The sequence below is a fragment of the Pyxicephalus adspersus genome, chromosome 2 (assembly GCF_032062135.1).
Source record: "Pyxicephalus adspersus chromosome 2, UCB_Pads_2.0, whole genome shotgun sequence".
NCBI lineage: Eukaryota > Metazoa > Chordata > Amphibia > Anura > Pyxicephalidae > Pyxicephalus > Pyxicephalus adspersus.
In genome coordinates, this window is record NC_092859.1 from 92,124,295 (window position 1) to 92,136,708 (window position 12,414).

Genomic DNA, 12,414 nt, shown 5'->3' on the forward strand with positions numbered 1-12,414 from the left:
TAACATAACAGTCTCTGCCCCCTGTAGTGCTCTATAACATAACAGTCTCTGCCCCCTGTAGTGCTCCATAACATAACAGTCTTTTCCCCCTGTAGTGCTCTATAACATAACAGTCTCTGCCACCTGTAGTGCTCTATAACATAGTCTCTGCCCCCTGTAGTGCTCCATAACATACCAATCTCCCATCCCCCCCCCCACCCCGCCCCCGTAGTGATCTATAACATGACAGTCTCTGCGACATTATTGGGAGCTTTTTAGAACACCATAAATAGGAGGCAACTGTGATATTTTAGGTGAGGTTCATATATGTTAGCATTGTCGTTAGATGTCTTTCTGTTATTATTTTGACTTGCTTGAGGATAATTGCCATATTCATCCCTTCTAGACTTCATCATCTATTGGATACAATTCATGTTGTTCATGATTGTAAGTGTTGATGATTTTAATATATCAATATATAATTACTAGTAGGGAATTCCAGTGATAGCCCCTGCTGGGCCTTTTTGCACCCTATTTCTGTTGTAAGCATTTCATTGAATGGTATTAGTATTTGATTTAGTATATGTACAAAAAAACTTTTTTTTTTTTATCTCATGAAGAAGCAGTTTGAAAAACATGCAGAGAAACAGTCCAGGTTTTCATACAAGCATTTTCCAATCAAAATTCAAAATAAGATATAGGTGGTAATAATAAACAGACAGAAGACTTTGACACCCTGGGAGGTACATGTGGTAGGAAATAGTTTATTTCATTTATTGAGCAATATAGCAGGTACTAAAAATTCCATCCATGATTTTACCTGTTTGAATTACAAATTTGAGAATGTAATGGGAATGTGACCGAATGTAAAGGGAATGTGACTGCTCCAACCATATGTTTATTGTTGACTTTTGTTAAAAACAGGTAAGTCATATATAATATATGAATACCATGCAGAAGAAAAGAAAATTAAAGATTACAATATTAAATATACCCCTTCTACTAAAACCGTAGCTTGTCCTCTGTGAAGAACCCATGACAGTCCTACTCAACAAATTATTGTTATTATTTAATAATAAATAGAATGTATATAGTGCCAACATATTAGGCAGTGCTGTAAATAAAATAGGGACAAATTAGCATATAAATGAGCAGGGTTGCAACATTTTTTTTGTTGCTTGTAGCTGATTAGCTAAATAGTTTAAGGGAAAACCTGTAACACCAGAGAAAGAAAAATACTTACCAATATTATGTTCTGTGTATACATAGTTTGCTTATAGTATTATCCATGTAAATACCCTATAACATTTAAATAATCTGATAATCTGTTGGGTGCTGTATGTAGTGTTCTATTTTTAGAGCTAGAATTTTGACATCCATGTGTGCTATGTTCCTGCCAACAAATGACCGAATAAGAGCACACTTTGATGCCACAGTATGCAAAAACTGACAAAACCACAGCAGCTCAAGATCAAAGGCCTGCCATCACTAGTATGATTATTAATAGCAGCACCATCAACTCGTGTAGCACTTGGTGCCTTACACTTCAGTGCATTTAATAGTACTAGCTTTAACATAATAGGTCTGACTGATTAAAGCTCCCCAAGAGCGGAGAAAATACACTTTCATCAGTGAACCTGGGTGATCCAGCAAGCATGTAATGGATTTCCTAAAGTCATTTGTTGACAAATGGTTTCATTCCATTTCAGGTTTTCTGGATCACCCAGGTTCACTTATGAAGGTGTATCTTCTCCAGCTCTGGAGAGCTTTAATAAATCAGGCCCACTGTGCTGTCTTTAAAATGGTGGTACGGAGTAGGTGCTTCCAGTAATGTGATGTGTATTACTCTCATAAAGTGCACAGTAAATTGAATTTCAACCCCATAAAATACTGTTGGCTTTGGCACCTGTTGTGTAGCTAGTTGGTCCCAGTGGCCATTGTTTTCCTGCCTAGGTGCTTATTCGGTGGAATTAAAAAAAATGATGAATCATTAGACTGGCTTGTAGTGCTACTGCTACTTTTAATGTTGCCCTCTACTTCTTTTACTTGATCTTGCTAAGAAGAATATCAAACATGGTGTCAGTAATTTTTAGGATTGCTGCATGAAGTACAAATGTGAGAGCATTGATTTGTAAAGTATGCAGAAATGGTAGCAATCATTCTCATGAAAATTGTTCAACTTCTCTTGCAAAAACTTTTCATTCTCCAAACTCTCTTGTATCAGATTTTCAGTTTCTATGTCCTTCCTACTGTCTATGAATATCTACATTAGTAATTCAAGTCTGATCATTATGTGTGGCAGTACAGTACATCCATTGAATATTACGTGACCCTTAAGTGGTGTCCAGGGCCATAGTTAGACCTTCTCATATTTATTAAGTTGACCACCACTGGTACACAGTGTATATACAAACCAAATATGATATACCCACAACACTTAAAGCCTGGCACATTTATCTACAGCATTGTGCTTAAAGCTCAAACCATAAAACAGACTTTGTTCATGCTAAAAGAATTTAAAGTCTGCTCATGTGGTGAGACCATTCAGAAAGCTCCAATAAGCTGCCGGCTGCAATAAGGACAGATGAGAATACAAAATAATAAAAAAAGAAACACTGGCTTAGCAGAGTTACAAGTCTCCTAACAGGTAACAGTTCACATATATGTATTTCAAATTTATAGTAAGCCATTTTGCCAGAATTTCAAATAAAACAAAGTAAAAACATAGTTTGTCAAATGCCTTTATTTTGGTGATTTTTTTTAACAAAACAAAACATTTTGGTAACTTTAAAAGCCAGCTGTTACATTCTGAGTAATACTGATATTTAATCCGAACCAAGGTCACTCATAAAAAAAATGATAACAGAAATTCCCTGCCTATTTCACTTAGAATTAACAAAATATAAACAGAGTAAAAAAAAAAAAACAACACTGTGCATTGTCACTTTAGCCTTGCTTTTAAATAAAAAATGCCTTGTTATAATCAACAGCTTTAGCTCTGAATAGGTGATATAGATATATATATTTTATATGTTTGCCCAAAGCTAATCCGAAACAAAATCATTTTTGACATAGGGCTTAAAGCACAAATTTTTTACAAATCCAAATCAAATTTTTACTCTTGAATGCCTAATGTACAGTAATAAACAAGTGCTTTAATAAAGGATTTGCAAAAGAAACTTGGAAAGTAAAAAAAAAACTAATATAAAAAAAGGCCATCATGCATTTGGCAAAATTGTTTTTTAAGACTGCGGGGTAGATGTAGTAAAATGAGCATGAGTATCATGCCAACTAAAACTTGTGCCTGTGCTTTAGTGTTCTGCTAAAATAGGATGCAACACATTTTATAAGAAAATCCCAGGTTCTAAATGTAAAGGAAATCGATATAATATGCTTCACCCATAACTTCTCTACTGAAAGGTCTTTTTTTTTACAGTAACATCTCCAGCTTTGAGCTCTGCCCAGGAACAAGTGTAACAAGCTCTCATTTTAGCTCTTACTACTGCAAACTGCAATTATTATCACAAGTTAATATTTGCACCTGGTCCTGGCACACTGTATGCCAGCACTTAGTACCAGGGATATGGACAGTAACATAAGTGCTTGCCCCAGACAACTTGAATGAAATGAAACCCTCAGCAAAAATCTCAGTCTGCATCCAGTTTTTGTTTTGGAACCAGCAATGCATCCCATGTTAGCATATTTTTCTGTATTTAAAAGCTCTAGTGAAATCACTGCTTATTAAACAAAGGATTACATGAATTAAAGCACACTGAGATATTTTAATGCATGTATGAAATACAAAATAATCAGAAAATAAAGAGAAATGTACACAGAAGTATATCAGCGTTCATTCTCCAAAGTTTAATAAAGACCTCTATGTTATTATCTCTATAAAGATAAAATAACTCTACCCAATCAACTAACAAGGTTGTGCTACCAATAAAAAAAGAATAAAATTTCAGATTTCTTGAAAAGAAAGTGAAACATTGCACTATTACTGGACCCAGTTGTATAATACTGTGTTTACCATTCACACATGAACTGAAATATCGAAGCACAACTTTGAAATTATGACTGAACAATACAAAAGAAAAGGGATTTATAGATAGACAAAGTCAGAACAAACACATTCATTAATTTCATAAGCGTCAGTAACACAACATTTTCATACCTCCCAACTAAATCCAAACATGTGATGGGGCTTATTACATCATAGATATTGCTAAATCTTGGACAAATCCAGGGTGACTTCAATGCCAAAAAAGTCTTTATGGTTTATGATTTTGGGAGGTATGTATTTCAGGGCCATGTGTGTTGTGTTTATCATCATTCACTTTCACCTATTTTACTGTTTCAACGTATACATCACCGTAACACAAGCTGAACCACATCTCCACACCATCCACTGTTACACAACTATTGTGAAGTCAGGTCACATTAACAATTACCGTACCATACCGAAAGGACAGCTATTCTTTGTGATATTATGTTCTCTATTCATGAGTGATTAGACCAGAGACCAGAGTCTATATGAACATTGATAAACAGAATTGTAGAAATAAAAATTCCTGGCTTGACAGACTTGACCAATGTAGGTTCATTCTGGAAATGTCACAGATATGGGTCATGGCACAATGTGGGCAGCTTTTTTACATTTTCACACTGAAGACATAAGAAAGTATTAAAACCCAGGTCTGTACATGAAATTTAAATTTACAACAGCTTTTTTTTACCATATCTTGCTGGTTGGTTTGATTCATCTGAAATAGTATTTGAAGTGGAAAGTTTGGGGAATCCCATTGCCAGCAATGGGTGTTGCAAAAGCACCACTATTATTTCTTATTACTTACAACATATGTATTATGTTTTACTATAGCTATATATATTGTATGCATTAGGTATACTGTATATTTAAAATACTTTCTATTTAGGAGCAGCCTGTGTTCGCTATTTTTTCAAATTAAATAAAAGCTTTGTGAAACAAATCTAAATATTTATTATTAATGATGCAATCATGATGATGTTTCATAAAATAACCTTATCCAATATGGCTATTGTTTTTCTTTAGAAAATAAGTCAAAAACTTGATTAGTTGCTTTGGCCAATAACCAAGTTTTTGATTAGTGTGTATAGTCTATGCAACTTTGGTAGGAAGTATTTATACCAACAAAAAGTGTTTTCCCTGTACTTACCTATGTACGGCAAGTTTATAATTCTTCAGTCTGCTTCTAAAGAAAATATATATTAGTGCTCGAGTGTCGGACCTGGATTCATGTTTGTTCCAGTGTTCCCATGCTCCTAAATATATCTTACTGTATTGATCACATGGCTTCATATGTTTCTCTATATTATATCTTGGTGCTTTGAAATATTTTATTGTTTTACTACTTGTATTAAGCACAGCTTATTTGCTATATATATACTTTACATTCATAAGTGGGCCATTTATTGCACTATTTACACCGTGACACTACAATTGCATGTGCAAGATTTCACATAATGGAAATAGATCACTCTGGATTTTATCCCATGCCTGCACCCGAAACTACTCAGTGATATGTGTACATTTCAGAGTTCTTATATTCAGTTGTCATATTCAGCATTACTGAATCTACATTCATTTGTTGAAGACATGTAGTTCTGTCTATCACAATGACTGTTTTTGATCTGACTGTATGTCCAGAGGCCTTGCCGAGGCTTGAATAAAAATAAAAAAAATATGCAGCACACAAAACAGTTAATACAGACAGATGTAGTTACTCTTACACATACCATATACAACATTTGTATCTCTAGTATATTTCACAATTTGTTATTAAAGTTGAATCACCTATGGATGGTGACTTTATTTCCACTGTACAGTCTAAGTAATTGTATTTTAACACTGTAATTTGCCCCATTTGATCATGCAACTGTCACAGATTGGCGAAAGTGTTTCATAAGGCATATTGGAACAAGTTAAAAATTATCTATTATCCTTGAAAACAATTCCTCGGAGGAGTTCCTGAATGCCTTTAATCCTATTTAAAGTTCATAGTAACTCTGTTGGGTATATTTATTTTTTATATTTTTTTTCTTTTTGGCTTAAGATGTTATCACAATAGTCAGAGAATGATGGTATCCTCCAAAGATGAGAAACGAGTACACTGCACTCAGACCTACATTCAGAATTCAAGGTAAAACAGGAGGCCAAAGGTTGGTAGCAGTATACCGAGAATACTGGGTAATATTCCTGCTGTGTCACCTGGAATGAAAACAAAGGGGAATTCATTATCATGTTAAATACAAGTCTCACCCACAACATTATTTTCATATTTTGTAGCAGCATTCACTAATGGTAAATTGCCTTTCTTTAGGAATGAATGTAGCTTGTGTATATTTGTAAAAAAGAAGAGATGGCAAAATACTTGCCTAATATATCAAGAAAAAATAAAATCTTACTAGTAGAAAGCCTGATGGAAGCAACAGCACCATCTCCACCTTCACTGTGGGCTCGAACCTCCACAATGTAGTCTCCATCCTTTAGAACTGGCAGCTCTACTGAATGATGCCCGGTTGAATACAGCTTACCATCATTTTGTCCATTTGGTCTGTACAAAACCTTAGAAAAAAAGAAGTTTAATAGAATATATATATATATATATATATATATATATATATATATATATATATATATATATATAATCAACCTTTTACTTTACATTCACATTCTTTTTAATGTTCAGTTCTAGTTCTAATTCTAAAATTAGGCATTGCATTTACATAGATGCCCCCTGACCTTTAACTTAACTTATTAGTTGTCCCAAGTCCTACCTTAATATAAATCCTTACATTTATCTTAACTCCTAAAATTTTTATCAATCCACTAACACTTACATTTAACCATTAACCTTATCCTGGAAATGAACCACTTACAGTTTACAAAATTCTAACCTTTTATTATTTAACGTAGAATAACTAAAAGAAAAGCAAAAAAGTGGCATTTTATGGCAAACTAATCCTGTTAAAACGAAAACATCCTTATTATAAGTATTAAAAAACAATTAGAAAGCAAATTTATTACAACATAACAATTGTAGTTTCAAAAACTACCTTACAGTCAATAGACAATGTTTTTTTAAAAAAATGTTGTCTATTGACTGTATGGTACATTTTGTTACTACAATTGTTCTGTTGTAATTAATTTACTTTTCAATTGTTTTTTAATAATACTTATAATAAAGATGTTTTCATTTTAACAGTATTAGTTTGCCGTAAAAAGCCACTTTTTGCTCTTCTTCTACTTATTCTACTATAACTGGCTTGGCAACATAAATTAACATAATTTGTTAGATAACCCTCTTTGGGACACACCCCTATTTTTTTGTTTTAAATATTTAACCTCCTGGGCGGTTTATTTTTTTCCGGATTTTTATATCTAAAAGCAGTACATCGTTTTTCAAGAAAATTTATTTTACAGTATAAAAAAATTTTGAAACACAAAATCATGTCAAAATAATTAAATAAACAAAAAAATAAATAAATTTAATAACAAACTTTGACATGATTTTGTGTTTCAAAATTTATTATACTCATATTATACTGTAAAATAAATTTTCATGAAAGACAATGTACTGCTTTTAGACATAAATACACTATTGCATTCACTACAGTTATGCAATACAAATACAATAATGCAATAATAAATAATTTGAAATTCCCGCCACGCCCCTAGAGGTGGCTGTATGCCCGGGGAACTACCGGGGAATGTAAGAGCACTCGCCGGGGGACAGAGACACAGCCAGAGGATGGCAGGACACTGGAGGACGCCGGGGGGGGGGGGCGCCGATGAGACCAGGTAAGTGTTTGTTTTTTACTTTTTTAACTACCGAGTGTGACTCAGGGTTACCGCTGGAGAGGTTAACACTCAACACAAATTTTATAATATCACCTAAAACTAAACCCCCCTGCATTCTTACTCTTAAGCCTAACATAACAGTACTTCATACCTTAAATTCCCACAATCATTATAAATGGTGCGGGAACTATCAGCACAAGCTACCTCTCCTGCACCAACTTTATTATTACAATTGCCTAGTAGTAAAGTAGCCAGAACTTACTTTATATCCATTGACTGCAGATTCATTGGATAATGGTGTCACATGTTCCCAAGTGATAATATACTGAGATCCAGACTTCACAGCACTAATGATTCGAGGAATCTGACTAGGCGCTGGGGAAAAAATAACTTATATAAAGAAATATATAAGGACAATATAAAGCTGTATGTAATCATATACATTGCAATTCTGTAAGCAAACTGTAATCTGCCCATTTACATCTAAAAGGCATTGAAAAACACAACATCTACAAGGGCAATACAACAACAATGGATTAAAAGTTGTACTCTTTATGGTGTTTTTCCCAGTGTTTTTTGCAGATATAGAACTATGTGAAGCTACCCATCCATTTACAGAAGTAAACTAGGATAATGCCTGGAGGTGTGCAACCAACATTTCAGTGCATCTACATTTATTTCTACTTCATTTCTTTAAAAATTGACGATGATAGATGAATGTTCAAACATAAATGAGAGCAGAGAAGGGCCATATGAGTGCCTGTGAGCTGCCTGGTGCTGCTGATGATGTTACTTCAATGTCTAAGATGGTGCAGCCCAACATCAGTCTCATATATACAGTATATATATATATATATATATATATGTGTGTATGTATATATACTATAGTATGTACATATACTGTACTATAAATACAGTAGTATAATCAGAAGTTACAGAAAGGAAGATGAATTAAATGAACAAAACAAAGTTATTTGTCAAATGTTCTCAAAGGAAGATTGGTGCTGATTTTAATAATATTAGGATGGAGTGTTTTTAAGGCTTTAAGTGACGGACCAAGTGAGGTCTGTGAGAAGGTCAGTGACAACTTCATTTAACTGTGCTTATTTCACTTTGAGGTTCCTGGTAAGGTTTTCAAAGTATGCTAACGTATGTGCATTGAGCTTCCTAACATACTTGCCTAAGGTATAGGCGTAAGCTCACTTCAATGACATCAGTGACAAATGTTCACTTCAATGACATCATTTGGCCAGTTATCAAGGAAATCCTTTTGAAAATGTGTACTTACGTGGTTTCTTGGTTTCAAATTCTACAGTATGACTTTTAGGTCCATCCCCTGCACTGTTGAACGCACAGATATCTAGTTTATAGAGAGTATTGGGCATTAAACCTTCAAGTTTCACAGTTTCGAAATTTTCTATTTGCAGTTTGTGGGCTGCGGCTTCTTTGTCTTGAATGCGCCAGTACCGAACCTTTAAATGGAAGTGATTTTATACATATTATTTTATTATTGATCAATATTGATATAATATATATAGATATGATCAAGTATAATTAAAACAAATCTTTATTTGTAAGACCCTGGTCCCCGCCAGTACTAACCATACACCAGTCCCACCAGCCACCAGCCTCGGGAGACAGGTTGTGTTTCCCAGCAGACGGTTTACCCCAGGACTGCTCAAGGGATGGTGTCTGTGAAGGGCTGGCAAAAGGCCAGGAGCCCATGGATAACCCAAACACACGCAGAGTCGGGGTCACAGGCAAAAGGTTGGTCCAGGCAGCATAAACTTGCAGGGGCAGAAACAGTAACAGTAAATCAGACGAATGTCTCTCCAGTACAGATTAGCCCAGTTAAACGCTACAACAGGCCCTGAGCAGTGGGAGCAGAGAGTCTAAAAAGGCCCCAGCAGCCAATGGCAGCACATATTTCTAATAATACACACTAATAAATAAACAAACAAAAAAAGTACCTGAATCAATTAAATTTTGGCTTTAGGAAAGTTGCCATTTTAGGTATTTTTCCATTATTACACTTTAAAAAAAAGCAGTAACATATCTGCACTGAGATCACCCACTAGAACCCTCCAGTGGAATGTACTTAAATTGTTAAATGCAAAAGTAGCATCTTTTTATTGCATGTTTGGTAGGGATCACCAACCCAGACATAGCCCAACAACAAACTAGAATGCACAGAAATGACAGCCTCTGTGTTATATAGGCCATGAAAGGGGTCCATAAATATGACATATATTTATATATATATATATATATATATATACATTTATATTTCTGTTTAAATTATATTGAATCATTTAACAGTTGTGCTTATGTGTTTATGATTGCCAAGACTGTATTCTCACCTGGTAACCTGAAACCGTTTGTCCAATCACTGGCTGCCAAGACACACTGGCTTCAGAGGAGGAAAGTACTGCTACCCTGACACCAGTAGGGTATTCTGTAGGAGCTAGAAAAAAAGAGCAAAGCCATTTGCAACTTTAAAATTCTCCAAAGAAAAATTTTGCCCATGGCATTACCAGGGATGCAAAAAAGCTTTTCTCCTGAATCAATCTCAGCTAAACTGTTAAAGCCGTTCTGGCTAGTTCATAGGACTAATACCATTGTTTACTCCTAAACATCTTCATCCTCAAGCACCAGCAAATCAGAACTATATTAACCCTTTCCTTGTCATACAGCCATTCATTGGCAGCTTTGGCTTTTAAGAACTTACTTCTTCTGTACGAACAAGTGAAGGTTTCTGGATAACTTCATGTACACCTATGTACACATTCTTGGTATAACCACATGGGAGAAAAAGCTTCCCTTACATTACAGGAAAATGTCTTTTATGTGGTGTAGCTGCACATGTAAGCCCACTGCATAAAAATATAGGATTTATATAAAAACTTTCTTCTGTCTATGTATTTCCTAATTTTGGTTCTCTTTCTCTTCTTCATCTTCATAGCTACAACAAAGTGACTTCCCCAGCTGGAAATAAAGGATATATATTTCTCTTTCCTTTCACCTGGTACAGTGGGCAGATTAAAGAACTAGCATCTTTATTTTTTATGATGACTGGATATATTTTTGTTTATATGCGTTTGTTTAAATTACAGAAAATAGTTATTTTAATGTACCTTCATCTGCAGAGTAAATAGTAGCTGTGCTGCTAAATGGACCTTCTCCCATCCTATTGAAGGCTTGAACCTTTACTTGAAACTGTGTAGCTGGAGTTATAGTGTCGTCCTTGTGAACATAATGACCACTCTCAGGGTTGGTAACTGTCACTTTTCTCCATTCTCTGTCAGTCTGAGGTTTAAATGCAACAATGTACCCAAATCCATCACCATAATGATATTCTCGTGCTAAAGGCTAAAGGAGAGAAAAAACAGCTCAGTTGTTGGGTGCTGACTTAAAAAAAAGACTTTAAAAACAATATAGTTGCATAGTTTTAACAAATGTAAGAAATACACATGTACATTGAATTTAACCAAATGAAAAACTGGCATTTTCAGAACACTATGTTGATCCACTAGATCGCTAGCACTCTAGGAAGGATGTCTTTTTTGGGGAATGGGTTATATTTGCATTTCCACATACTGCAATCCCCCTGATATCTCCTATGAGAGAGGATTAATAATGTAGCGTTGGTTCATCCAGTACAGTTCAGGGATGCCCCAAATACTCCATTCCTGGCTAATGTCTAGTATTTTACATTGAAATCCCACTAGTGTAAACAGGACATCCCACAAACACAGTACAGTGAGAAGCCAACCATCTAAAACCTAAGACAGGGGTGTCCAAACTTTTTGCACAGAGGGCAAGATTTGGTGAGATGAAAATGTGAGGGGGCCGACCATTCAGCCTGACATTCTTTGAACCATTAACATTAAATGCAAATTAACTATTTTATGATTTTTTTATTGCAATTGGCATACTTTTCATTTCTTCACACAGAACAACATCTGCCAAAATGGATGCATAGTTTTTCTCATTTTTTACCCTGACATTTATTTTAGGGAGTCTGGTTAAACGTGCACTGGCAAGCTTGGCCACTCTTCTCGTGTCAAGCACCAAGGCAGGATTGGAGGTGGAAGAGAGATATATTTGCCCAGGATTCCTCTTTTATGTGAGGTTTATTTGCCCAAGATTCCTCTCCTGTGTGCAGTAGCAGGTGGAAGACTCCCACCTGTGACATAATTAATGAAGAAGCACTAAGGGTGGGGATATACCATAAAGCCAGGAGCTCAGTCAGGAGCTTGGCTTGGAGAGACACAGATAGGGGTCTGTGCGAGTTCATCTGGGCTTGGAGAGACACAGACAGGGGTCTGTGCGAGTTCAGCTCTGTTTGGAGACACAGCCAGGTGGACTGTGTGAGTGAGCCCTGCTGAAGACACAGACAGTCGGTCTGTGAGGGAGCTCGGCTGAGAAACTCAGAAAGTCGGTCTGGGTGAGTAAGCTAAAGAGTGAGCAGAAGGTTGCTGAAAGCTTGGTTTTGAGCTGACAGGAAGAAGCCCTCCAGCTGATAGACAGGGACGTCTGATGTATAGTAGTGCCGGACAGGCAAGGTTTTCTTTTGCTGTTTTGTTATTTTATCC

General features: G+C 35.4%; 1 protein-coding gene across 3 annotated transcripts in view; it reads right to left on the reverse strand.

The window, feature by feature from the left end:
- Positions 1 to 2,706: 2,706 nt before the first annotated feature.
- The window catches only part of CNTN1 (contactin 1), an 87,904-nt gene continuing 78,196 nt past the window's right edge, over positions 2,707 to 12,414 (reverse strand). For all 3 annotated transcript variants that reach the window (XM_072401477.1, XM_072401480.1, XM_072401478.1), the window contains 6 exons: positions 10,954 to 11,188; positions 10,180 to 10,283; positions 9,108 to 9,291; positions 8,082 to 8,194; positions 6,424 to 6,583; positions 2,707 to 6,226 (listed from right to left, as the gene is read on the reverse strand). In XM_072401477.1, the coding sequence (XP_072257578.1) occupies positions 6,147 to 6,226; positions 6,424 to 6,583; positions 8,082 to 8,194; positions 9,108 to 9,291; positions 10,180 to 10,283; positions 10,954 to 11,188 (876 nt within the window). In that variant the 3' untranslated portion in view covers positions 2,707 to 6,146. The remainder of the gene's footprint in view (positions 6,227 to 6,423; positions 6,584 to 8,081; positions 8,195 to 9,107; positions 9,292 to 10,179; positions 10,284 to 10,953; positions 11,189 to 12,414) is intronic.